This window comes from Cebus imitator, unplaced genomic scaffold (genome assembly GCF_001604975.1).
Source record: "Cebus imitator isolate Cc_AM_T3 unplaced genomic scaffold, Cebus_imitator-1.0 Scaffold95, whole genome shotgun sequence".
NCBI classification, from domain to species: Eukaryota; Metazoa; Chordata; class Mammalia; order Primates; family Cebidae; genus Cebus; species Cebus imitator.
Window position 1 is genome coordinate 5857918 of NW_016107410.1, and position 27782 is coordinate 5885699.

Sequence of the window (27782 nt, forward strand, 5' to 3'; positions counted from 1 at the left end):
TTAGTAGAGACGGGGTTTCACCGTGTTGACCAGGATGGTCTCGATCTCTTGACCTCGTGATCCACCCGCCTCGGCCTCCCAAAGTGCTGGGATTACAGGCTTGAGCCACCGCGCCCGGCAGAGTTTCTTTTCTTTATACAGACTCAGGTATTCTGTTAAAGCAACACTAAATGGACTATGACAGGGTGAGAGGAAGTAGACGAGCATTACCAACCTGGTACCACATTAACTAAAACCTTATTGGGTGACCTTGAATAGTAATTCTCAAAGAACTTCACAGAGAAAACTTATTTCTTCTCTTTTTTAATGAAAACAGATTTCATAACAGACTCCCTTTTTGGGCCAATGGATTTTTTTCCTAGTCTACCTTTACCTTAAGGGTCTAGATCCATCAAGACTTTTAGTGTAATGAGGGCATTTCAGCTTTGTACAAGCCCATATTATTATCTTCCATTCCCTTGTGGGATATTAATCCCGGAATCTCTAGGATTCTGAAGCCACACTGTCTGGATTCTAATTCCAGTTCTCCCACACACTATTGTGTAACCATGAGCAAGTTACTTAACTTCTCTGTGCTTCAGTTTCCTCTTCTATAGTATGAATATTGGTCCTAGTTCTTCCCCCATAGGAATGTTATGAGTAATAAGTGAACTGCTATTGTTAAAATTCATGGACCAGTACCTAGCCCATTGGGAGTGCTCTAAAAGTGCTTGCACGCACTTACTTACTTGGTATTAGCAAGTGCCTCCATGTTACTTTAAGGCTTACTCATTCAGTTTTAGCTCACTGAACTTTTTCAAAAAATGGATTTCAAGGATTTCTTTTATTTTCTTTCAAGCTGTTTGTTATAATTTATACAGAATCTAGTTGAATTACAGAAGGAAGCTTTTTGACTACTCAGTTTATGTATTGCGGAGTCTGAGGGGAAGGAAGTGTCCAAGGCAGGTTTAAAGATTTGCCAGGGTACCTGGAGTCCCTTGAACATGTTAAGCTTTGCAGGAAGAAGAAAGGGTAAACACAAAACAATCAAGGGCTGTTTTGTTCCAGGCTCTCTTTAGAGGCATGACCATAAGCCCCACTTTCTGCTGTGTTGAAAGCCTTACATGACTGCTCTGACAATGCTAAATGGAAATGGCTACTATCTTCTTTTCCCTATACTTTAGGCTGTGTGCAATTATCCATTACAGCATATGTATCATCTTATCTCTCAGTCAACCTTACATCCTCAGCACATAGCAGTTCTCCATAAATATCTGTTAAAGCCATGAATTAAGCTCATGCCTGTAATCCCAGCAGTTTGGGAGGCCAAGGCGGGTGGACACCTCAAGCCCAGGAGTTTGAGACTAGCCAGTACAGCAAGTCTGTGTCTCAAATTAAAAAAAAAAAAAAAATGCTTGAATGAATGAATCCAAGACAAAGGCATTGGAGGAAAAAACATATATGAAGAGTGGACTCATTCTGTCATTTAAAAGTAAATATGGATCTTTTGTAAACTTACAGAACCGGAAGCAGCGTGTAATTCTCTTCCCTTTTGCGGCCATCGCCCAAGCGGGAGCTGCCAAAATGAGGTTCAATCCCTTTGTGACTTCCGACCGAAGCAAGAATCGCAAAAGGCATTTCAATGCACCTTCCCACATTCGCAGGAAGATTATGTCCTCCCCACTTTCCAAAGAGCTGAGACAGAAGTACAACGTGCGATCCATGCCCATCCGAAAGGATGATGAAGTTCAGGTTGTACGAGGACACTATAAAGGTCAGCAGATTGACAAAGTAGTCCAGGTGTACAGGAAGAAATACGTAATCTACACTGAACGGGTGCAGCGGGAAAAGGCTAATGGCACAACTGTCCATGTAGGCATTCACCCCAGCAAGGTTGTTATCACTAGGCTAAAACTGGACAAAGACCGCAAAAAGATCCTTGAACGGAAAGCCAAATCTCGCCAAGTAGGAAAGGAAAAGGGCAAATACAAGGAAGAAACAATTGAGAAGATGCAGGAATAAAGTAACCTTATATACAAGCTTTGATTAAAACTTGAAATGAGGGAAAAAAAAAAAAAGTAAATATGAAACTTCCCCACAACTTTTCAACATGCCAAATTTTCATGAACAAGCCAATTGTTAAATGTTATTTAAAGGTATGGAAGTAACTAACTGAACAAAAAGCAAAGCATAAAAACTAGCTGCATCTGAATAGTGCAAGGAAAGGTAAGAAAAGATGAATCAGCGATTTGTCCTTTTTCTGTAAAAGCCCTCTGAATGGTTTTATTTTTAACTATAAACTATTTAATTATTAACTATGTATAGCTTTACAAAACTTAAAATATTTAAAATGAAAAATTAGTCCATTTTTGGCCTGCTGTAAGTCTAAACATCCTACTGTGCTTTTGACCTCATACAGTGGAGGACAGCTCTTTCTCGTTTTGTTTGTTTGTTTTTTAAGTTTTGTGCTAAGAGTCCTGGCTACCAAAGAGTGTTGAACCCAAAGCTTGGTTAACAAATAAACAGAACGTTGAACCTTAATAAGGCAGTTCTAACGGAGCTAGCCTGGGCTGGACAGGCCTACTGACTGGTGCCTGAAGGTGGCTATAAAAGGACTAAGGAAATCAGTTAACTCCACAGTTTTCACAAAGTTGCTTGACATCAAAACTTTTATCCTTACATGCTTCACTGATCCTGTGGCGATGAAAATTGACATCCATAGTCATATTCTACCAAAAGAATGGCCAGATCTAGAAAAGGTAATGGTAACTAATTTGCTGAATTATTTCTGAAGCTTCTGCAGGGTTTCCCAATGCCTTTCTCTTCTTTGTGGAATTAGATGTCAAGTTTATCTGCTTTGGTCAGGGTCGGGGAGGTTAAATTATTTGGTAGTTCTGATTTCCTAGTTATTAAAAATGACTTTTATATTTATTTTGGAAGAACATTGGATTAAAGAAATAAGCACTTTCTCAGAGTCCCTTTTTTCCCTCAAATGAAGCATTCTTTAAAATTTCTGGTCAATTTAAGTTAGGCAGATTTACCTTTTTAAAAATCACATATTCAGCTGCTGGGAAGATACATGCCAACTACAGAATTTAAAGTTACAGTTTTAAGTAAAAGACTATTAAAAATGAAATGTGATCGGTTTTGAGGACTTCTAAAATGTATCTCCTTTCCAAAATGTTTAAAATAAGTTTTAGAAGCACCAAGAGATAGCTTTGTGAATTTTTTTTTAGTCTATTTTAGGATACTGCCTGAAACCTTCACTGTTTGATGTTCTCTATTCTATAAATCTTTGTCATGAAGAACTAGGAAGTACGTACATCAAAAAACCCTAGAATACATGGCATGAAGCTTTTGCACAGTGACATCTCCTAAAGAATATTCTTTGTGTTTCTCTAAAGATGAAAATTTCCTTTTGTCATTAAGAACTTTTGAATGAATACAAAAAGAGGAAGGTAAGGAACATAAAGAAAACGTAAAATTGGCTAGAGATTTGTTCAGGCTTATTATCAGGTTTTATCCAATCTTCAGCATTCGGCCAGTACTTTCACAGCACCAATAACGTTTCATCTTTTTTATCCCAAGTGAGGGAAAATGAATTAACCCGAACTTGAATTAAATGTGGTTCATTGTGCAAGTAGAGGAAACTATTTTCTTTTCATAGTTGTCTCATAGAAGGATGTTAATCTTAAGTACTGCTTTGTCAATTGGTATCTTAGGTAAGATGGGTGGTAGAAACTATGGATTGAAAAATACAAATGATACTGAGCCATCTTTGAAACATTTTAAAACAGGAAATAGTGTAGGTAGCAGATGCTGTTGGTGTCCCACTCATACCCCTTGGCTTTGACACTTCTGTGCATGCTAGCCCACCTCCATCAGCCAGCGTCTGCATTTCATTGGTTGAGGCTTTCCCCTGAAACCTGCTTTGATCAAGCTATCCTAGCATGTCAGAAGTACTAGAAAATTAGCCCCCTGCATTCCCTCGGCCCAACAGCCCTTAACAGATAATTGACGGAGTTGTGTATAAATACACTGAACACACCATACCCCACCCCTCGGTCACTAACAGCACTAATTCCTATGTTACAGCTTTTTTCTCTATTTGAGTATCAAAGAACATCCACATGAAATGCTTTGGAAACCACTATGGTGGTCTCTAGAGGACACTGTCCACCTGTACTCTCCCACTGAGAGAGCCAGCTAGCATGGTGAGCCCTCCAAGCAGGGCTCCAAGCTCTAGGGCATCCACCTCTTTGTCCAGACAAGGATTTTGAGGCTTAGAAAGAGCTACAGTCTGAATGTGTATGTCTCCCCCAAAATTCAGTCAAGATCCCCACCCACAAGGCAATGGTATTAGGAGAGACAGCCTTCCGGAGGTGATGTCATGAGAGCAGAGCCCTTATAAAGTAAGTCCAAGATATAAAACTGAATTCCCTGGAATGTTTTCAATTTGCTTTTTATTTGGCATGCTCATACATGCCTATGAGATGCTGGTTATTGTCAAATACTTTCAGACTGTAAATACTTCCTGGCATATGCTTGGACCAAAACCACTCCCAGGGTCATAAATTTGAGACCCCAAGCTCAGCTCAACCTAGGATGAGAATGACAGGCTATGTCAAGCACAGACCTGGAGAAGTATAAAGTTGCCCTAAATAAGTTAGGTCTTTGCAAGGGGCCTGTGATGTAAATTGGCACTTTATGCTTTCCAGGAAAAGGAGGGAGGGACAGACACAGAGTGACAAAAGGCTCTTTTCTTCACAGCTCTCCTTAGTTCTGACCCCAGGGTATTCCATTTGGGGTTGGAATAAGGCTGTCATCACTACTGCCACCCCCATCACAATCCCCACTGCTACTATCACCACAGCTACTGCTGCCACCACCATCACCATCACCCATCACAGGTACCACCACTGCCACCATACTCACCACTACAGCCACACCACTACCCCCACCTCGCTCCCTCCACTGTGGCCATTCGTGCCCCTACCATCGCCACTATCACCATCAGCATCATTGTTAGCATGAATGAAGCCCTGTCCACTGGCAGGTCTGGTGTCAGCAACATCATATGTACTGTCTCAGCTAATTCCCAAAAAACCTACGTCCCAGCCACTCCTGTTAGCATCATTTTATTAATACACATTAGGAAACAGTGACTTGGAGACATTTCACACCAACAAAGCCAAGACCCTTGTAAGTGACTTGTTGCACGTGGGAGGATCCCTCTGCTCAGCCTTTCCTGCCTCCCTGCCCTTCCTCAAATGGAATACTTCTCTCACCTGCTAATATACGGAGTAGAGTTCCTTACACAATTACAAAAAAGTAAGAAAGAAAAAGAGTGAGGAACAAGAGGGAGAAAGCAGGCAGTAAAGAAAGAAGGAAATAAAACCTTTTCTTCTACATTAAGGATAAAAATTCAACGGCAAATTTCCAGTTGAGAGCACATAGTTTTAAGTTTACTCTCAAGTATAACTGATTAAAGTCATATTCCACCCTTCCCACAACACACCTGACTTGGCAGTATTTTCCAGGGGGGAAGAAGGAAGGAATACAAGTGTATTGAATGCATGAAGGGTGGGAGCAGGGGTTGTGGGCACAGGCAAAGGGGAGCCTGGTGCAGGGAGGAGAAGCTGAGCTCTATCCAATAGTTTCCCTTGCCTGCCCAGCCTGCAAAACTGGGTCTCCTGATGTTGCTGGGGAGGAAACAGAAGACAGATTTCTAAAGGTAGTATGATTATTTGGGGATAGGACTCAGGAACAGACCTTGTACCTAGGTAGAATAAGACTGGTATAGAATTAATTCAAACCTTACGAAGCTGTTGAGACTCCAGGCACAGACACAGAGACACAAACACCTCTATACTGCACCGTGGCCCAGGCCCAGACCTTCCCCTCAGTGTAGAGGTGACAGGAGCTAGGGAAAGGGGTCCACCAAGACCTGACTCCCTACAGACAACTTCCCTACACCATGGCATGAAAACCAACTGCTGCACCCTGGCCTCATCCAGCCACAACAAGCAAGAGGTTGAGCTGATGTTCAGCTTGCTTTACTCATTGACCCATCACCACTGACCAAATCAGAGCCATTAAGGGTCTCTCTCATGTAGCTATCTCCTGCCTCCATTCCTTCCCTCTGACATCAAACTGTGAGAGCCATGCAGGGAGCATGGAAATCCTGAACACTAGACAATCCTCTCCAATCTCACCCCAGGATAAGCTTTGCAACCTCCCTCCCAATACCGCAGCCCAAGGTGTAGGTCAGCTCCCTCCCTGAGGCCCCCAGAGCAGCTGTGCATCATGGTCACAGTGCCTCTCACACGCGATGATGTAGCCCTTGGACTCCTTGCCTACCCCAGCCTTAACTCCCAAGATTCTGTTTCACACAGACTGGAACTGCCCTTCACTTTTGTTTTCTCTGCCCTAGTAAGGCTAGTTGTAGATGAGACTCCATGAAAGCGTGAAGAATGAATAACGATATGATGGTATGATATGACAAAGCCAATAGTTACTTGAGTCATATTTACCTATGTTTTTAAGTCAGTGGCTTTCAACAGTTTTTATGCAGGATCCCCAGGAAGAAATCTATTTTACATTGTGACTCAGTACAAACACTTACATACATTAAACGGGAACAAAAAGTGTTATGAAACCATTACCACATGGGAGACATCCTAATTTGTTCTATTCCTTTCCATTCTTTACTCTCTTATGTTTTCCAAAAAGCAGACCCTAAGACAAGAATTCAGACGCAAGTAGTTTGCTTTGGAGGTGATCCCAGGAAACACCAGTAGAGCAGGGAAGTGAGACAGGGAAAATAGGGCAGCCAGTGAAAGGTTTATATTCCAGAGCAGAATGTGTGCCTCATCTCCGCATTATCCTGACCGAGGTGGGGTGGTATGGTGTGTTCGGTGTATGTATATACAACTCCCTCAATTATCTGTTAAGGGCTGTTGGGCCGAGGGAATGTAGGGGGCTAATTTTCTAGTACTTCTGACATGTTAGGATGGCTTGATCAAAGCAGGTTTCAGGGGAAAGCCTCAACCAATGAAATGCAGATGCTGGCTGATGGAGGTGGGCTAGCATGCACAGAAGTGTCAAAGCCAAGGGGTATGAGTGGGACACCAACAGCATCTGCTGCCTACACTATTTCCTGTTTTAAAATGTTTGAGTCTCTATCCACTAAACTGATATCACAATCTACTCAGGGATTGCAACCCACAGCTTGAAGAGCAGTATATTTCCCAAAAAGTGGTCCTTGGGGGCGTTGTACTCCTGGTGGCCTGTGAAATGATTTTAGATGGTACATGAACAAATATTTTTTCATGTTAATCTTCATTTTAAAAATTCAAGCTGCATTAAAGGAAAAGATAAAACCAGCACTGCTGAGATACAGAATTTTTCTTCCTATATAAATATATTGGAGGAAAAATGTCAGTGAATTTAATTGTAAATGTTGAATAAGCGCTACATGGGTATGGGGAAAATGCAAAGGCAGTGCTTGAAAGATGGAGCTCAGGATCCTCTGCGCTAAGGATGCCCCTTGATTGCAGCCCAGTCTTTGCTCCGTGACTCTAACTGTGCTTCTCCCCACTGCAGAGGTTTGGCTATGGAGGCTGGGTGCAGCTCCAACACCACAGCAAGGTGAGTTTCTTCCAAAGCATGAGCATCAGTAGGACTCAGGGACAGCTGAGCCATGGGATACCTCACTGCAGGCTGGGCCTCCAGGGAACCCCACTCTTCTGCCCATGTATTAGCTTTGTTGTAGGCAAGGGAACAGCACTGAGATTTCTCAGAATAATTGGGAAAAATGGAGAAGGCTTCAAAGAGCAGTATTTAGGAAGTAAAATTAGAATTTGAGAGTCCATTAGAAAGTCTGTCGTTCTCTCTCTCTCTCCCCCTCCCCCGCCACCAGTCAATTTTAGCATTTACTGACCTAGTTCAAGGAAGTGACCTAGTGCTCTCTACAGGTTATTATAGTACATTAAGGCTGACCAAAATAAATGGAACAGTTAGGTTTGAGCACAAGCTGGAGAAATTAAACATTGGAGACAAAGGGGAGGAGACAATGTAACTAAGGGTTGAGTTGGTAAAAGGAAAAAGCAAAAAGAAGGCTTGTGGGCAAAGCCTTCTGGAAATGAGGCCTGAAAGTGAGCTGGAAGTCTAGGTCTGCCCAGGGTGTGGTTCTGACTTCATTTTCAGAGGCATCATATACCCTTTCAGGGTTCAGAAGGAACATCCCTGAGCTTCCAGCGGGCACACAGACATGACTAATGCGGGCTCTGGAGGACTCGTGGTCTGAAAATCCAGTTAACGTGCAGGGTTAACCCAATGCAGCCTGGAAAGGTTAGGACTCCCTTTGCACCGGGTGCTAAGGGGCAGAGATTTGGGCACCAAGGATCAGACATGGCCTTCTGGAGGAAGTGATGCCCATCCCACATCTTGAAGCAGGTGGGGAGGTTTGCCCAAGGAATAAGGAAACCATGTTCTAGGAAAAGAAGACAGGGAACAAAGTCATGAAATATTAAATATATGTGAGCCCAGAATTCAAGCACTTAGCTATGGATGGTACCAGCATTTCTCAAACTGTGGTCCCACAATCAGCAGGTTCAGCGTCATCGGGGAACTTGGGAGAAATGCAAATTCTCGGGCCCTACCCCAGTCCTACCAAATCCAAACTCTAGAGGTAGGGGAAGCAACCTGTTTTAACAAGGCTCTTGGTGATTCTGATGAACATTCAAGATTTTTTTTAATTATTAATTTTTTTTTAAGGTCAGGGTCTCGCTTTATTGCTCAGCTGGACTGCAGTGATACAATCACAGTTCACTGCAGCCTCCAATTCCCGGGCTTAAGCAATCTTCCTGTCTCAGCTCCCCAAGTAGCTAAGACTATAGGTGCACACCACCATGCTCAGCTAATTTTTTAATTTTATTTTTTAGACAGGGGTTCTCACTATGTGGCCCAGGGTCCTCCCACTTCAGCCTCCCAAAGTAGCACATTCAAGTTTGAGAACCACTGGTTCTCATACATTCATTCATTCACTGAGTCACTAATTTTTATTGAAACTTGTTTTATGTTAGGCCCACCAATCTAGACACTGGGAATATACTGGTGAACGAGACAGACATAGTCTCTGCTCTGAGGGTGCTCAGATTCCAGGGTTCAAAAGTCAACATGATCAATTCAGCGAATGGAATATAAAGCAGTAATGTGATAGAGAGCAAGAGACTGGCTGGCTGGACAGTGACCTGGCAAAGGCTTTGAGGGTGAGAAGGGAACACCTGGAAAAGCGTTCCTGGCTGGGGGAACAGAAGTTACAAAGGCCAAGGGNGGCTGGACAGTGACCTGGCAAAGGCTTTGAGGGTGAGAAGGGAACACCTGGAAAAGCGTTCCTGGCTGGGGGAACAGAAGTTACAAAGGCCAAGGAACAGAAAGGAGGCCAATGTGGCTGAAATGGAGTGAAAGGGAGACAGTAAGAAACGGGGCTGGCAAGGTAGACAGAGGCCCAGCCACATGGGGACTTGCAGGGCATGCAAAAGAGTCTGGATTATATTTTCAAAACAATGCAAATTCTTCGGAGTGTCTTAGTGGCTTTAAAAGACCACGTTGGTTGCTCTGTGGAGAACAGAGAGAGGCAGGCAAGAGTAGGGAGAGCAAAGCAGAGGCAAGAAGCTGGAGAGGAGGCCAGAAACCTCATCAGACAGGGCCATGAGGGATTTAGGGGTTTAGGCACCAAAACGGACTTAGGGCTTTGAACTTGATCTTGAAGACAGTGGGGAACCACTAAAGAGTTTTAAACATCACTGTCTCTGGGACAGCTCATCCTCACCTTCTTCAATGGGTCCACTAAGTGCCAATTCAAACACTGTGCTTCACTTCTCCCATTCAAAGTGCTTGTTCCTAGCCTGGAAGCTAATGCTCTATGCTGGCCTCAAGTCTCTCTGAGGGAAAGTATATGAATGGTGCTGACGGCAAAGCTGTTAGGAAGCCCCAGCTACAAGGACAGGCAGCTGTGATTTTCTTTTCTTACTCCATGTCCCAGTCTTCAGTTTGTCCCTCAATATAGGATTTGAATGGCCTTCATTTCATTTTGTTTTAATATCAAGAGATTTCATAAACTTAGTAGCCAAATCTCCAAAAGAAAACAAGAAGGAATTTTTTTCCAGTCACATCTACTGACTTACTTATTTCCAGCAAAATTTGATACAATGGTAATCAAATAGGACAAAAGACTGACACACTCCCTCTCTCTCAACAACAAAACAACGCAAACCAAAACAGACCCAGTCTGTATTTTTCATAATTACAGTGGTCAGGGATTCTCAAGTCCATAGAAAATAATATGCAAATGTAAATAACATGCAAATGTATATGATTATGCAAATTAGGCCAAGTACAATGAGAAAATCCAGGATTCTTATTCGCCTATGTTCCTTTAGTGAAGAAATATTTTCTACCCCCAGGATTGACTTATCCTGGAGATTCCTGTTCTCTGAAAGTTCTTTCAAAAACATTTCTCTGGTTTGCTGCATTTCTCTTCTTAACTCTTGGTTTTTCAGTGTTCCCCAAACAGAGAGGTAGTTGTTTGTCATGGTAAAGCCTTGCTCAGAATTGAAAAACATCATTTGTCTTTTGATTGAATATTTATAAAAGTATAAGTAGCAGGTCAGTCCTTGGTTTGTATGACAACCTGCCAGGAGCTGCATGGGCTGGTGACAGAATTGTACCATGATGGCAAGGACACCTGGGAGCATTTTAAAGCCTCCAACTCAGGAGGGCAGACATGAGCCCATTTCAAAGCTGTAGGTCAACAGTATCTAGAAACGCATACTGAGTTCATCCCAGGGCCTTGGAACACACACACACACACACACACACACACACACACATACACACACAGACACGCGCGCGCGCGCATTTATATCACACTTAGCATTTTTACCCACATTATCCTGTCGAACTCCTCACCATTATCAACTATATTTGTGTCTCCCCCAAATTCATATGTCGAAGTACTAACCCCCTTAAAAAATGAAATAGATTGCAAAACAAAATAGCAGAATGCACTGCTTATGGCAAGAGTAAATATTGTTTCATAAAACTTCTGTCTCAGTTTGTATCTGTACAAATAGATATATATGGGTATTCTGAATGACAATGAAAAATAGGTATCTTTTTTATTGTTGTTCTGAGATGGAGTTTCGCTCTTGTTGCCCAGGCTGGAGTGCAGTGGCATGATCGTGGCTCACTGCAACCTCCATCTTCTAGGTTCAAGCAATTCTCCTGTCTCAGCCTCCCAAGTAGCTGGGATTATAGGCATGTGCCATCATGCTCCGCTAATTTTGTATTTTTAGTAAAGACAGGGTTTCACTATGTTGGTCAGGCTGGTCTCTAACTCCTGACCTCAAGTGATCCACCTGCCTTGGCCCCCCAAAGTGCTAGGATTACAGATGTGAGCCAATGCGCCAGGCCAAAAAACAGATTTCTTAATGTGGGGTCACAGCCAAAACTAGCTGAAAGTCACTGATCTAGTCCAATACCCTCAAATGTTTTTATTTTTAAGAGTAATTTATTATTATTATATAAGTAATATTTGAATAAATGCTCCTTTTTAGATTCACGTCATTAGAGATAAAGCTACAATACTCTTGGACCAGCACTCCCTGTTCTCAAAAGTACTTCCTTTTTTAAAAATAATTTCAACTTTTATTTTAGGTTCAGAGGATACATGTGTAGGTTTGTTACCTGGTTATATCAAGTGACGCTGAGGTTTAGGAGTACAATAATCCCGTCACCCAGGTAGTGAGCATAGTAACTACTGGAAATAGTCAGTTTCTCAGGCCTCGTCCTCTCCCTCCTTGTCCCTTCTGGTAGTCCCCAGTGTCTCTTTTTGCCATCTTTATGTCCACGTAAACCCAATGTTTAGCTTCCATTTCTAAGTGAAAACATGCAGTATTTGGTTTTCTGTTCCTGTGTTAATTTGATTAGGATAATTGGCCTCCAGGTGCATCTGTGTTGCCGCAAGGATATATGACTTCATCATTTTTTATGGCTGCATAGTATTCCATGATGTACATGGAATATACATGGAATACTACATTTCCTTATCCAGTTCATTGTTATGAGCACCTAGGTTGATTCCATGTCTTTGATATTGTGAATAGTGCTGTGATGAACATACAGGTGCATGTGTCTTTTTGGTAGAACGATTTATTTTCTTCTGGATATATATCCAGTAATTGGATTGCTAGTTGAATAGCAATTTTAAGTTCTTTGAGAAATGTCCAAATTGCTTTCCACAGTAGCTAAACTAATTTACATTCCCAACAACAGTGTAGAAGCATTCTGTGTGTGTGTGTGTGTGTGTTTGTGTGTGCGTGTGTGTGTGTGTTTTTGTGTGCGTGTGTGTGTGTGTTTGTGTGTGCGTGTGTGTGTGTGTGTGTGTGTGTGTGAAGAAGTCTCACTCTGTCACCCAGGCTGGAGTGCAGTGGCATCATCTTGACTCACTGCAACCTCTTTCTCCTGGGTTCAAGTGATTATCTTGCCTCAGGCTCCTGAGTAGCTAGGACTACAGGCATGCGCCACCATGCCCAGCTAATTTTTGTATTTTTAGTAGAGATGGGGTTTCTCCATGTTGGCCAGGCTGGTCTCAAACTCCTGACCTCAGGTGATCTGCCTGTCTTGGCCTCACAAAGTGCTGGGATTACAGGTGTGAGCCACCGCACCTGGTCCACATTCCCTTTTCTCCACAGCCTCACAAGCATCTGCTATTTTCTGACTTTTTAATAATGGTCATTCTGACTGGTATGAGATGGTATCTCACTGAGGTTTTGATTTGCATTTCTCTGATGATCAGTAATGTGGAGCATTTTTTCATGTTTGTTGGTTATGTATATATCTTCTCAAAAGTAATTCCTATTAGCAGTTTGGTGGGTATCTTTCTAGACCTTTTCCTATGGTTTTACTTAAATAAGAATGCACCTTTAGAAATGACAGAGTAGAGCCCATCTCCGTGGCAGGGGATCGGGCTGCCTTGGCCCCTTATCCCTCCCGTCTTTTCCGGCAGTTGGAACGCTTCCTGTTGTCCTCACGCGCAACTGCCCATCGCCCCCGTCTCAGAGCCCCTCACGCGTCCCCTCCGGTCTTTGGCTCATTGGCTGCCGCCACCGGGACTTCGCCAGCCTTCACGTAGTGACTACTGGCCGAAGGGGTGTCTGTGGCTCTCCACCGCCCCCAGCCCTGCCTCTCCCAGGGCCCTGCCATGGCAATGACAGGCTCAACACCTTGCTCATCCATGAGTAACCACACAAAAGAAAGGGTGACAATGACCAAAGTGACACTGGAGAATTTTTATAGCAACCTTATCGCTCAACATGAAGAATGAGAAATGAGACATAGAAGTTAGAAAAGGTGATGGAAGAAGAAGGCCTAAAAGATGAGGAGAAATGACTCAGAAGATCAGCACATGCTCGGAAGGAAACAGAGTTTCTTCATTTGAAGAGAACAAGACTTGGATTGGAAGATTTTGAGTCCTTAAAAGTAAAAGGCAGAGGAGCATTTGGTGAGGTACGGCTTGTTCAGAAGAAAGATACAGGGCATGTGTATGCAATGAAAATACTCCGTAAAGCAGATACACTTGAAAAAGAGCAGGTTGGCCACATTTGTGCAGAGCGTGACATTCCAGTGAAGGCAGACAGTTTGTGTTGTGAAAATATTCTATAGTTTTCAGGATAAGCTAAACCTCTACCTAATCATGGAGTTCCTGCCTAGAGGGGACATGATGACCTTGTTGATGAAAAAAGACACTCTGACAGAAGAAGAGACTCAGTTTTACATAGCAGAAACAGTATTAGCCATAGACTCTATTCACCAACTTGGATTCATCCACAGAGACATCAAACCAGACAACCTTCTCTTGGACAGCAAGGGCCATGTGAAACTTTCTGACTTTGGTCTTTGCACAGGACTGAAAAAAGCACACAGGACAGAATTTTATAGGAATCTGAACCACAGCCTCCCCAGTGATTTCACTTTCCAGAATATGAACTCCAAAAGGAAAGCAGAAACCTGGAAAAGAAATAGACGTCAGCTAGCCTTCTCCACAGTAGGCACTCCTGACTACACTGCTCCTGAGGTGTCCATGCAGACCGGGTACAACAAGCTCTGTGATTGGTGGTTGCTTGGGGTGATCATGTATGAGATGCTCATCGACTACCCACCTTTCTGTTCTGAGACTCCTCAAGAGACATATAAGAAAGTGATGAACTGGAAAGAAACTTTAACTTTTCCTCCAGAATTTCCCATCTCTGAGAAAGCCAAGGATCTAATTTTGAGATTCTGCTGTGAATGGGAACGTAGAATTGGAGCTCCTGGAGTTGAGGAAATCAAAAGTAACTATTTTTTTGAGGGCGTTGACTGGGAACATATCAGAGAGAGACCTATTGCAACATCTATTGAAATCAAAAGCATTGATGATACCTCAAACTTCTGTGAGTTTCCAGAATCTTAAGCCAACAGTGGCCACAAGTAATCACCCCGAGACTGACTACAAGAACAAAGACTAGGTCTTCATCAATTACACATACAAACACTTTGAGGGTCTGACTGCAAGGGGGGCAATACCTTCCTACATGAAAGCAGCAAAATAGTACTCTTGCCACAGAATCCTACGTGGAGCAGAGTTCTTTGTGCAACATCATGCTTTTCCTCTCACACTCTTGAAGAGCTTCTGAGAAGTTGATGTAACCCACGAATATGTCATAGTAAAGTCTCCTGAAATGTGATAATAAGAGGATTTTCTCCCATAATCCATCCGAAAACTTATAAACGAAGACAACCATTTCTACTGCATTGGTCATAAACAGCTTTCCTGCTTCTTCTGAAGCATCATGAGCCAATTCGATAGGTGTTTTCAAAACAACTTGAGCTTTCCTAAGTTCATCAGAATGAAAGGGAAAAACAGCCATCATCCAGCATTATTGAGATTGTCGTGTATGGTCATCGAATATCAGCCAGTTCCTGTGATTTTGTGACATGCTATCTGACAAGCCCACCAAGTATTTCTTTTTCCTTTATAGCTAAAAGTCCCATAGTACTAAGGAAATAAAGCAATAATGACAGTCTCAGCAGCCAGTATCCTGGCTGAAGGAAATGATCCGCCACCCTGAGGGTGGTGATGGAAGTTTCTGCCCATACCTCAGCCTCAGGAGAGTGGCTTATAGCCTCCATTCAGGGTGCACTTTATTTATGGTACTAAGATAAAGACTATCAGTCCATTGATTTATCTCCTCTCTGCCCCCAATATAAAATACCCATGCTGCTTTTCTGAGTGTTGATGGGCGTTACCAGCTTGATCCACTGCTGCTCTTAGAAGGCCCAGAAAGCCTTTGGGAATTGCCAAGGAATCCCGGATCATGTGGAAAATCCTCACTTTCTCTTCACGACTGTACCAGAAAACCCCTAAAACAGATGTTGCCGTGGACCATCAATACCTGCAAGTACTGCCAATGGGAACTCAGTTTATTACTTGGGAACCTAACAAGGAGAACCCAGGCAGAGGCAGGAGGCTTGGAATCCTCTTGGCTAAGGTGCTGTTCCTGTCCCTGCAAGGTCTCCAGAACCTCTTTGGAGGTGGTGAGGGAACCAGCCCAATAGAAGTACAGAGCCAGCTGACAAGTCTTTGTAAAGTTCATTCCTCAGTCCTTGGTGCAACCATGTTTTGTCTCTTCTCTCGGTACTTCTTCTCTCCCAACTTTAGCCATTTTGCCTTGGAATCATGATTACAGTTTTTTCCTTTGCAGATGCCTTCCTGGAGGATACTCCTCCCCACCCTAAAGGGTCGCCTGCAAGTTAGGCGGATTGCGTCTCTCTGCTGTGGCGTTCTCTCATGAGAGACTCTGAATTTTAGCACAAAGTGCCTTCTGTTTCACAGCTGCCACCCCCTTTAGAGAAAAATGTAGAGGCTCCATATTAATGCATTATTACTTTTTTAAAAAGTTTTGATAACTCTTAAAGCATCATTTGCACTTGTGTGGGAATTTTGCCTATTGCAGAGCATTGTGGCCGAGCTGCAGCTGGGAGCCTGCTTTCTGCCAGTCTTGAGGTTGTGAAGATCAGCTTTGAAAGGAACGTATCTCCTAGCTTAGCCATTCAAAAAGAAAAATGGAGTATCAGAGTTACAGTTGTCAATGAAACTGCTTTGGGTTTTAACCTCTTAGAGGAAGAAAAAAAGGTTAAGGAAGTAAGTCTCAACTCTTCAAGATGATGTGTTTGCCTCTCAATCTTTCATTCATAGCCTGCTAGTGAAAAGGAAGTAAATGAAATTCTTTTGTGTAACTTTGCAGTCTCTTTGTATTACCAAATAGTTGGGGTGTTGATTCCCGTGTGTTTTGCAAGAGTGTGTGGTAAGCGGTGGCTCACACCTGTAATCCCGGCATTTTGGGAAATCAAAGAAGGCGGATCACTTGGCGCCAGGAGTTCAAGAGATAGAGAAATAACTGCAGTGTTAGGAGAGTCTTTTTGTTAGGGGGTGGCAGGAAATGATTTGTTTTACGGGAAAATGCCCACATTTTAACTTTTAAACTTCTGAATAAATTGTGTCAAAACAGTAAAAAAAAAAAAAGAAAGAAAGAAAGAAAAGAAATGACAGAGTACTATTAGTATGTTATAGTAACGGTTTTTAAAGCTAGCTGAATCAGGTTCCAAATAGAAAACAAATGGCACACTTAAATCAGACTACTTTGAAAAGAGTTCATAAAGAGATTATTTATAAAGGTATAATCATGAGGAAGTTATGGAGGTAGGCAGGGGTGAGATCATGCAGGGCCTTACAGGCCAGGTTAAGGAGTTTGGATTTTACCTTCAGGGAAATGGGAATCTATTCAAGAGTTTTAAGTGGGGCAGTGACAAGATCTGAGTTGAGGATTTTTAAGTTTACTGTGACTGCTTTGTGGAGACTATGTTGAAAGAGAGCCAGAATGGAAGCAGGGAAATGGGGCTGGAGGCTGAGCAATCGTTCAGAGAGAGAGAGGATGAGGGCATGGGACAAGCCTGAGCAGTGGAGGTGGAGAGAAGTGGACCAGCCATTGTAGGCGATATTCTGGAGACAGAATCAATGGTATTAGGAAATGGATTGGATGGTGGCCTATCAGGCAGAAGGAAGGGAAAAATGATGTACTCTAAGAGCAATGAGAAAAGTAAGGTCAGCTTGAAGGATAGAAGCCACCAACCCAGGAGGAAAAGCAGGCCAGGGGCTGAGAAGAGCAACAGGCTGAGCAAATCCGGTTTGGGTTGGTTGTAGTAGGGCCTCCCGGAGGGGCTGTCCTTCAGAACCTGGGAATGTGGGAGTTGCAGTGACTACAGAGGTTGCTTCCTGGTGACAAGGTCTGGGCCATTTCTGCCAACTCTGCACCTCAAGCCCAACCAGCATGGCAGCTGATGTGTACTAGAGGGATTGCTTGAGTGGGCACTGGGAGGACAGGGAGGAGAATGGAAATCTGATGGTAAAAGACTGAGTTTCAAAATACATTTCTGGCTGGGCATGGTGGCTCACACCTGTAATCCCAGCATTTTGGGAAATCAAAGAGGGCGGATCACTTGGCGCCAGGAGTTCAAGACCAGCCTGGCCATCACGGTGAAACCACGTCTCTACTATAAATACAAAAATCAGCCAGGTCTGGTGGCACATACCTGCAATCCTGGCTATTTGGGAGGCTGAGGTGGAAGAATCACTTAAACCCAGAAGGCAGAGATTGTAGTGAGCCAAGATTCCACCACTGCACTCCAGCCTGGACAACAGAGCAAGACTCCATCTCAATTTTTAGAAAGGAAAAAAAAGAAGAACATACATTTCTGATGATACATGCAGTATCAGATATTTGAAATACCAGCCATATTTGGGCTTGTTTGGGGATAGTATTAGAACTAGAACTTAAAATTCAGAAGTTTACAGGTTAGGTGCCCTAGGAATCAGACTCCAAGATGAAGTTCTGGCTTTAAAAATATTAGAGATGTATTTAAAATATGTTATCTGGATAGTAATAGTTGCATGGAGGAACTCTTTTTTAAAAAAAACTTAATTTTCAGCCGGGCGTGGTGGCTCACACCTATAATCCCAGCACTTTGGGAGGCCAAGGCAGGTGGATCACGAGGTCAAGATATCGAGACCATCCTGGTCAACATGGTGAAACCCCATCTCTACTAAACATACAAAAATTAGCTGGGCATGGTGGCGCATGCCTGTAGTCCCAGCTACTCAGGAGGCTAAGGCAGGAGAATTGCTTGAACCCAGGAGGCAGAGGTTGTGGTGAGCTGAGATTGCGCCATTGCACTCCAGCCTGGGTAACAAGAGCCAAACCCTGTCTCAAAAAAAGAAAAAAAAAAAACAATTTTCTTTTGAGAGTTTAGAGAAAAAATGGGATTGGGTTCTAGTTGTAAATTAAAGCAGCTTGCTCTCATTACTTGTTATTAGTTTAGTTTAAGATCTTGGTTGATGCTGAGATCAATGTTAAAAAAAAAACAGGACCCAAAAAATCCCTGTTTCCTCCTCCAGCAGCAAATGCTGACCTCTGAGGCACATCCACAGCCCTGCAGGGATACTGAGTTCCTGAATGCAAAGCAACAGAAATCAGGGATTGATTTCTTACAATGGCTGTCAGCTCTCAAAATTCTGGCTGAAAAACCAATGAGAATTGGAGGCTTATTATAGGGGCACAGCTGCTCTGCGGTGATTTTTACTCAGAAAGAGTTCTACTGACTTGCTACCATTCATTTTTCTTACAATGGATCTAGCATGAAGAATGTGAAAAAGCAAAGTTTGATAAGTCTACTTCTCCTGCCATGTAATGACAGGCATCCCCTACCCCCACAAGATCAAACTTTTTAAGAAATTATAGTAATTAACTTTAGCCTACTACATAGACACCAATCACCAAATATCGGCCTCGTGAGATGGAAAATGGCTTCATAAACCGGGGCTCTACAGCAACTAAGCATATGGTCTTGGACAAGTCACTGCACCTCATGCACTTATTGGTAAAATGCAAGGGCTGAACTAAATAATCTATTGCAGCTTTAAGATACTCTGCTTTGTTTGAAATCAAAAGTTACTCAGGCACCTTCCAGAGAAACCCAATTTCCTCCCTTGCAGTTGACAATACATGGTAAAATCTGGCTGTTATTTATTGAGTGTGCTCTCTGGCCTCGTGCTAAGTTCTTTACAAACATTCCATGATTGCATCTTCTTTATCACTCAATATTCTTAATTGCAAACAACAGAATCCACTCTAGTTAGTTTAATTAGAAAAGCAGCTCATAGAGTTCCTGGGATCAAAAGCTCTGAGGCTGTGCTAACATGATCAATGCCCACATCACAACCTGGTGAGCCGCTCCAGCAAGGATACGAGTGTTGCCACTCCCTGTCACGGACAGGATGCTCATGCTAATGCTGCCGAGATCGGAGACTAGAAGCGTTGCCTCTGCTGCTCCATTCATGTTCAACACCTTAGACAACACCCCTGTCTACAGGTGGACTCTGCATGGTCCCTACTTCCTAAAACTAATAAGTGGGTACATATAATTGGCAAAGCCCAGGGTACATGTCAGTGCCCCATTACAAGGGAGACTGGGAAAGCAAATTTTGGAGTCTACCTCAAGAAAGCAGAATTTATAATTGTGAACATTTCTTCACACACAGGATGTGTTCCAAGGATGTTGGATGGCCACAAGCATGACAGTTATAATGATCGCATTTTACAGATAGAAAAAGTGAGGCTTAAACTCAGAGGGCCTGTAACTTCACTAGTAACCACCGCTAGTAAGCAATTTAATGAGATTTAAACCCAGAGCTGTCTGAATGCACTGTGCTCTTTGGCACTCTGCTACACTGAGTATTTTATGGTGATTATGCTTTCCCAGCAAGGAGCAAAAATAAATAAAACCTCCAATTTGCCAAATCAAAGTTTGTTTCTCAACTTTTTCTTTTTCACTATCACCCCTCTCCTCTCCCTTCTTTGTCCAATGAAAAGATATGTGTTCCTATATCCTATTTGTGCAACCAGTATTAGTCAGGACTCTTTGTTGCAGGCAACAGAAACCAACAATCATTAGTGTAAGAAGAAAAGAAATATGTTGAAATTTTTTAACCCCCTCAAGAATTACAAAGTATCTGGGGAATCAAGCTCAGAAAACATGCAGAAGCTCAGGGAATTCCTATGATTGAAGCCACAGCCAAGACAACACCACAGGAACAGCCTGGCTAGGAGGCTGCTGCCCCAGTTGGATACTGCCGCCAGCACCACTGCCAATAACCACTGTACATGGCCACTGCTGAAATCAATGGCAGAATAAATTCAACTCTTCCTGTCTTTTTGCAGCACTTGATGCAAAACCAAGCACTGATTGGCCAAGCTTGGGGCAGAGAGGACAAGTATTGGGGCTTCTGCAGAGGAAGGCTAGGCCCTGCCTCCACCCAGACTCCTGGAGGAGATTCTCCAACCTAGAAAGTGGTTCAGATGCTGGCATGGTCAGCTAAGGATCAGAACTGAAGCACATCAGTCTTGGTGTCCTGCTGTCAGAGACCCATCTCTGTTAGTATGTGGAACTTGTCACAAATATGCGAGTCAACTTGCTCACTGACTTGTTGCCTATCCCTGAGAAATAAAATGTGGATCTGAGGTCTTCCTCATATATGTGCAAAATGAACAGGCTATGGCACTTAAAAGTATCCAGCCTTCATGCAGGAGATGGGGATGGTCTTGTCTATGGAGTAGAAGGATGAAGGCTTGGATGCAACTCACGATCAAGCCAAGAGGAGGAGGAGGAGAAAGGAGAAGAAGGGCAGAGGACTCCAACAAGCAGAGCTCAAAGCCTTTGATCATCACACACCCCCCTGGACATTCTATGGGGCCCAAAGGTAACCTTGAGGCCCTGAAGCACCACCAAAGGTGGTGTGCCCTCAAAGCAGAGGAACACTGTCTAGCCCCTAATTAGCTATACAAAATTAATAAGGAATAATCATAATAACCAGATACTCCACTAAGTGCTTTATATGGATTATCTTATTTCATGCTCACATAATCCCTTTAATGTAAGTCACATTCATTTTTTAAGGTAAGTCAATATCATCCCTATTTCAAAGATGAACAAACTGAAGCTCGGAGATATTGTTTAACTTGCTCAAGGTCACATAATAAGTGGCAGAACAAGAATTTGAATTCAGGCAGTTTTATTTCCAGGGCCTGCCCTAGTTCTTTCCCTTTTCCTTAGGAATCACAAACTGGAGGCCCAATGTAGATGCCACTGCCATGTTCTACACACCATTCAGTTTGGCCCCCTCCACTGAGTATTAAAAAGCTGTGTATTCCATAATGGCTGTACCAAATAAGAGCGTACAAGGGTTCCTTTTTCTCTGCATCCTTGTCAACATTTACTCTCTTTTGTCTTTTGACAACAGCCATCCTAACAAGTATGAGATGATATCTCATTTCTCAATGATTAGTGAAGTTGAATATGTTTTCATATACCTGTTGGTCATTTGTATATCTATTCTGAGAAATGTCTTTTCAGGTCCTTTGCCCATTTGATCACCTAGTTATTTGTTTTCTTGCCATTGAGTTCTTTGAGTTCCTTATATAGTTTGGATAGTAACTCCTTATCAGATGTATGGTTTACAAATATCTTCTCCTGTTCCTTAGACTGTCTCTCCACTTTGCTGATTGTTTCCTTTGCTGTGCAAAAGGTTTTTAGTTCCTCCAGCATTGTTCTTCTTGCTCCAAATTGCTTTGACTATTTGAAATCTTTTGTGGTTTACATGAAATGTATGAGCTTTTTTCTATTTCTGTGAAAAACATCATTGAAATTTTGGGAGGGAGTTTATTAAATCTATAGATTGTTTTGGGTAGTATGAACATTTAAACAATATCAATTTTCTAATCCATCTTTCCATTTGTCTGTGTCTTCTTTAATTTTTTCATCAGTGTATTATAGTTTTCAGACCTTTCATCTCTTTGTTAGATTCATTATTAAGTATTTTTAAATATTATTTAAAATGGGACTGATTTCCTGACATCTTTTGCAGATAGGGCATTACTAGCATATGGAAATGCTATTGGCTTTTTACACCAATTTTGTATTCTGCAACTTTACCCAATTTATTAGTTAAACAGTTTTTTGGTGGAATGTTTAGGGTTTTCTATATATAAAACCATGTTGTCTGCAAACAGAGACAATTTAACTGCTTTCATTCTGATTTAGATAACTTTCTTTCTTTTTCTTGCTTAATTGCTTTGGCTAGAATTTCCTGTATGATGTTGAGTAGAAGTGGCAAAAGTAAAGTGAGCCCCCTTGTCATGTTCCTGATCTTAGAAAATAAGTTTCTGCCTTTTCACCATTTTCACCATTGAGTGTGATGTTACCTGTGGGATTATGTTGATAAACAATAAAGTTCATGTACAGCAATCCCAGCTTTATTCCTTCTATATCTAATTTATTTTTTTAAGTCACAAAAGGTTGTAAGAATTTGTCATGTTTTTTTCTGTATATTGATATGATCATATGTTTTCCTGAAAAAATTTAAAATAGAACTTCTATATGATCCAGCAATTCTACTTCTGGCTATATATGCAGAGGAAATGAAACCAGTATGTCAAAGAGGTATCTGCATTCCCATGTTCATTACAGCATCATTCACAATATCCAAGATACGGAATCAACCTAAGTGTCCATCAATGGATGAATGGATAAAGAAAATGTGGTTATATATACATAATGAAATACTATTCAGCCTTTAAAAAAGAAAATCTTGTCATTTGCAACAACATGAATAGCACTGAAGGACATTATGTTAAGCACTGAAGGACATTATGTTAAGTGAAATAAACCAGATACAGAAAAATAAATAGTATGCATATATGTGGAATCTAAAAAAGTCTAACTTATAGAAGAAGCAAGCAAAATGGTAATTACCATGGGCTGAAGGGGTGAGGAGAGATTGAGAAGGTCAGAGGATATGAAATTTCAGTTAGACAGGAAGAATAAGGTCATATCTATTGCACAATATGGTGACTATAATGTATTGTATACTTGAAAATTGCTAAAAGAATAGATTTTAAGTGTTATCACCTCAAAAAAAAAAAAAGCGGCCGGGCGCGGTGGCTCAAGCCTGTAATCCCAGCACTTTGGGAGGCCGAGGCTGGTGGATCACGAGGTCAAGAGATCGAGACCATCCTGGTCAACATGGTGAAACCCCGTCTCTACCAAAAATACAAAAAATTAAGGCCGGGCGCGGTGGCTCAAGCCTGTAATCCCAGCACTGTGGGAGGCCGAGGCGGGTGGATCACAAGGTCAAGAGATCGAGACCATCCTGGTCAACATGGTGAAACCCCGTCTCTACTAAAACTACAAAAAATTAGCTGGGCATGGTGGCGCATGCCTGTAATCCCAGCTACTCAGGAGGCTGAGGCAGGAGAATTGCCTGAACCCGGGAGGCGGAGGTTGCGGTGAGCCGAGATCGTGCCATTGCACTCCAGCCTGGGTAACAAGAGCGAAACTCTGTCTCAAAAAAAAAAAAAAAAAAAAAATTAGCTGGGCATGGTGGCGCATGCCTGTAATCCCAGCTACTCAGGAAGCTGAGGCAGGAGAATTGCCTGAACCCAGGAGACGGAGGTTGCGGTAAGCCGAGATCGCGCCATTGCACTCCAGCCTGGGTAACATGAGTGAAACTCCGTCTCAAAAAAAAAAAAAAAAAGTATGTGAAGTGATGGACATGTTAGTTAGCTTGATTTAGCCATTCCAGAATGCACACATATATCAAAAGATCATGCTGTGCAGTATAAATATATGCCAATTTTTTGTCATTTAAAATGTATAAAAATTATTGTAGTATACCCAGGCAAGCATGATGCCTGATGGAAGAAGTAACTCAGCACCAAATTTTGTGCATGCTACTAGACTGAATTCTTTGCCCACCTCCTCCCACAAGTGTTGGCACCAGTGGGCCCTGCTCTGTTTGACAAATCGTATACTTCCATTATCCATACATTGCTTCTCTATAAAATGAGAGGGTTGGACTAGATGGTCTACCTCAAAGGTTCTTTTCAATTCTAAATGTTATATTTCTAACATTTTCCAGACGCTGAGCCACCCTCTTGGATCTAGAAGCCAGGAGGTCAGATCAGCAAGGTGATCAGCCATTCTCGGTCGTGCAGCCCAGAGAAACATAACCTCATCCTTGCTAACTCTGTGTCCAGCCATTGACACCCACAGAGCACACCCATTCAACTCCAGGCCAAAGAAAAGCATGAGGAAAGAAAGCTGATTTTTGTTAAATTACTGATTTCTACTTCCACAAGAATTAAGTAAAAATCTTTTGAAATATTAGGGAAGAAATAGGTTGTAAAGCACATGAGGAAAGATTAGTTCAAGTGGGCTTAGACTACATTTTAGTAATGTGGTTTTTCTGCCCCAGGGAGAAGCAAAGATGTTGAAAGATGGGAAGGTCTTCAGAGTGGTGCAAGAGAATTGCTGGGATCCAGAAGTTCGTGTTAGAGAAATGGACCAAAAAGGTACTATAAGAAATGCTACCAATGTTAGCATCTGATGTAAAAGCAATGTCTGTGCTTAAAGTTTGTTGACAACCTTACATGATGGTAACTTCTAACCCTCTTTTCTCTGCCAGGACAGGCTGTTCCAGCTTCACTGGGGGAGGGACAGGGCCCTTGACTACAATGCTTTTAGAGTTTATATTCAAAATGTTTTATCTGAGTTATACCCTGTTTTAAAATTGAATGCTATATCATGAAAAAGATAAAAGAGGCATTTTATTATTTTTAAAAAATAGTTCAAATGTATAGTATTTACTTATTATAAAATCAATTAAAAAAGTAAAAATTGGAAATCACAAAACTACGAATGAAAATTGCCTGCTCAGTAAAACTTAAGATCCAATTTCTCTGTGCAGTTTGTCTCACTGTACTCTACACAGAACATTCCCACTGACACATCAGGGGTGGAAATAGAAGCAGTTAAACAAAGTTAATTGTGTAATCTCAGAATACACTACAATAAAATCAATCCAGAAATTTGAAAGAAGTGAATTAGGAAGTGTTACTTTCAAAGCTGAATTGCTAACAAGCTCTAAGAACATCTTGCACTTTTTACATTAAATTTAAAAATCAAATGATTCCTCACAATTTAAAAGAATTTAAGGCCAGGCACAGTGGCTTGCACTGTAATCCCAGCACTTTGGGAGGCCGAGGCTGGTGGATCACCTGAGGTCAGGAATTCAAGACCAGCCTGGCCAACGTGGCGAAACCCTGTTTCTACTAAAAATACAAAAATTAGCCAGGCATGCTGGCATGTGCCTGTAATCCCAGACTCTTAGGAGACTGAGGCACAAGAATCACTTGAAACAGGGAGATGGAGGCTGCAGTGAGCTGACAACGTGCCGCTGCACTGCAGCCTGGGCGATAAAGTGAGACTCTATCTCAAGCAAACAAACAAAAAATTTCAAAGTCCTTCTAAAATATGACATGATGGCCACTTTATGCTTCACCTGTAACTGCCTGGCTGACTGTGCCACCCGAGGAAAGCATGCTCCAAGAAAACGCCTGAGCCTTCCAGACACACGTGGGCTGCATCCATGGGCTGTGATGGGGATCTGACCGCCACTGACATTGTCAGAACTACACATTTCCATTGGTGGAACATTGCAACCAGAAAAGAAAGAATTCAAATACACAAATAAAAGAGCAGTTTAGCACTTCCACCTTCCTAATCAAAGACAAATTATAAGAAGTTCAAATATACACAGAGATGTTAGGAGACATTTTATTCCAAGGTCTGCAGAAAAGGAATCAACCCATCAGCCCAAAATGAGTAGGTGGTCTCCAGCACACTGGAATTAGCTGTAGATACCTTCATCCAGGTATTGCTTTATATATTTTTTAACAATTAAAAATAGAGCCAGGTGTGATGGCTCATGCCTATAATCCTAGCATGTTAGGAGGCCAAGGCAGGGGTATCACTTGAGCCCAGGAGTTCAAGATCAGTCTGGGTAACGCAGTGAGATCCTGTCTCCACAAAATAATAATAATAATAATAAATTAGTCAAGGATGGTGGCATGTACCTGACATCCTAGCTACTCGGGAGGCTGAGGTGGGAGGGTCACCTGAGCCCAGAAGTTTGAGGCTGCAGTGAGCTGTGACTGCACTACTGCACTCCAGCCTGGTGGCAGAGCAAGACCCTGTCTCTAAAAAAATTCTTTTTAATTAACAGTATATTTTAGTGGCATTTAAATTGAACTTTGCAGAAAACCTGCAGCACCTCTGTAGAGTACTCCACAATATAGCATATATCACCCTGTTCTAAAAGTATATTGGAGTGAGAGAAGAGCTGGAGAAAGAACATGCTTCCCTGACCTACAGCAAAGAGCAAGGTTTTGTAGGAAATGTGGAGCTACAGCAAGGACCTTTTCTCCTTTTCAAGGAGAAACTATTGAGCATGAGACTTGAATGACTGGTGTCAGAAATCACTGCTTATGGCTGCAGGATAAACAAAGGGCATGTGTCATCTTTGGTTTTTGTTGTGTGTTTCATTCCTTGGCTGTCCTTGAGAGAATCAGTCATGACCAACCCTCACTGAGTATTTACTTTGTGCCAGGCACTATTCTAAGAACCTAACGTGTATTAATTCATTTAATCCCTACAACAACCTTAGGAAGTAGGCCCTCTTGAAGACAAAAGATTCTTGGCATCCTGGATGCTGCAGTCAAATTCAGGGTCCCATTCTGGGTATTCCAGATCATGGGACTCCTTCTAGGATCACTCAGAGGCTGAATTAATGGGGCAGGGAAGGTGGCTGAGAGACATGCTCTGTTGTACATGACCTAAAATGGAAAACCTGAAAAAGTCTTGCTTAAATAAAATTTCACAGGAAGGAGGGTAGAAATAACTCTCCAGAAATGGGGTCAGTTAGTTTTCCTTGAATGATCTCATTTGTGTCCAACCTTTACTTATTTCCCTAGAATCTGGGGCTGGGGGCTGAGGGAGGCCTAGGGAGGGACCGAGAGAGGGACACAGGGAGGGAGAGCAGGAGGACTTTAGGGTGGAGGCTGGCTGCCGCTTGGCCTTGGGAAAGGAAGGAGTGCCGAGGCTGTTCTTCTCACCAGCTTTGCCTTTCTTTGTGTCCAAATCTAGGAGTAACAGTGCAAGCCCTTTCCACAGTTCCTGTCATGTTTAGCTACTGGGTGAGTGTGAAACCGTAAGCCATCTCCTTGGTGTTTAAGTTTCGTGTCCAGCTCCCAAAACGTGAACAGATGCCTCAAGTCTGGACACCAGTGCCACTGACCACCCCCAACAACTGTCCTCCCCTTTAGACATCAGCAGGGTCCCCTCTCAGAACTGTCTTCACAGCCGAGTCTTTGCTCCAGTATGGTAGCCAGTAGTCACATGTTGCTATATGACTTGCATTATAGTTCCACTGTACAGTGGTTCTAGACCAGCCTTAATCTCCACCAGAACTTATGTGTCTGGTGGCTCATTCCTGCAATGCCTTGCTGAAGTAGGAAGATAAATCATGACGCACTACATTACCTCTCCAAGGGAAAAAGACAACTCAGAAGGAGAATCCTGAAGTTGGATGCTCTTTCCCAAGTGAATAAATCTCAAGCACTAAAAGTTTCAGGCATTATTTCCAGCCTATAGAGGAAAATTTTTGTACGGAGCTGGGAGCGTGCTAAGTCCCTGCTCATCCAAGCAGATACTCTCGTGATTTAAGGAGCAATGGAAATACCACCTGTTCT

The 27782-nt window shown here is 42.4% G+C and overlaps 2 protein-coding genes and 1 pseudogene across 4 annotated transcripts in view; all 3 read left to right on the forward strand.

Annotated features, from left to right (window-relative positions):
* The first annotated feature begins 1510 nt into the window (after positions 1-1510).
* On the forward strand, positions 1511-2043 carry LOC108309644 (60S ribosomal protein L26-like). The gene has a single exon (XM_017536087.2). The coding sequence runs from the start codon at positions 1564-1566 to the stop codon at positions 1999-2001; it is 438 nt and encodes a 145-aa protein (XP_017391576.1). The 5' UTR covers positions 1511-1563; the 3' UTR covers positions 2002-2043.
* A 577-nt stretch (positions 2044-2620) lies between these two features.
* ACMSD (aminocarboxymuconate semialdehyde decarboxylase) overlaps positions 2621-27782 on the forward strand; it is a 64283-nt gene continuing 39121 nt past the window's right edge. The window contains exons 1-4 of one of the 2 annotated variants that reach the window (XM_017536088.2): positions 2621-2738; positions 7585-7629; positions 24449-24545; positions 27178-27227. In XM_017536088.2, the coding sequence (XP_017391577.1) occupies positions 2682-2738; positions 7585-7629; positions 24449-24545; positions 27178-27227 (249 nt within the window). In that variant the 5' untranslated portion in view covers positions 2621-2681. The remainder of the gene's footprint in view (positions 2739-7584; positions 7630-24448; positions 24546-27177; positions 27228-27782) is intronic. The other variant, XM_017536093.2, reaches the window with a different exon arrangement.
* Positions 12993-15934, forward strand: LOC108309645 (annotated as a pseudogene). Its single transcript, XR_001827437.2, has one exon. The product of XR_001827437.2 is annotated as a serine/threonine-protein kinase 38-like (transcript).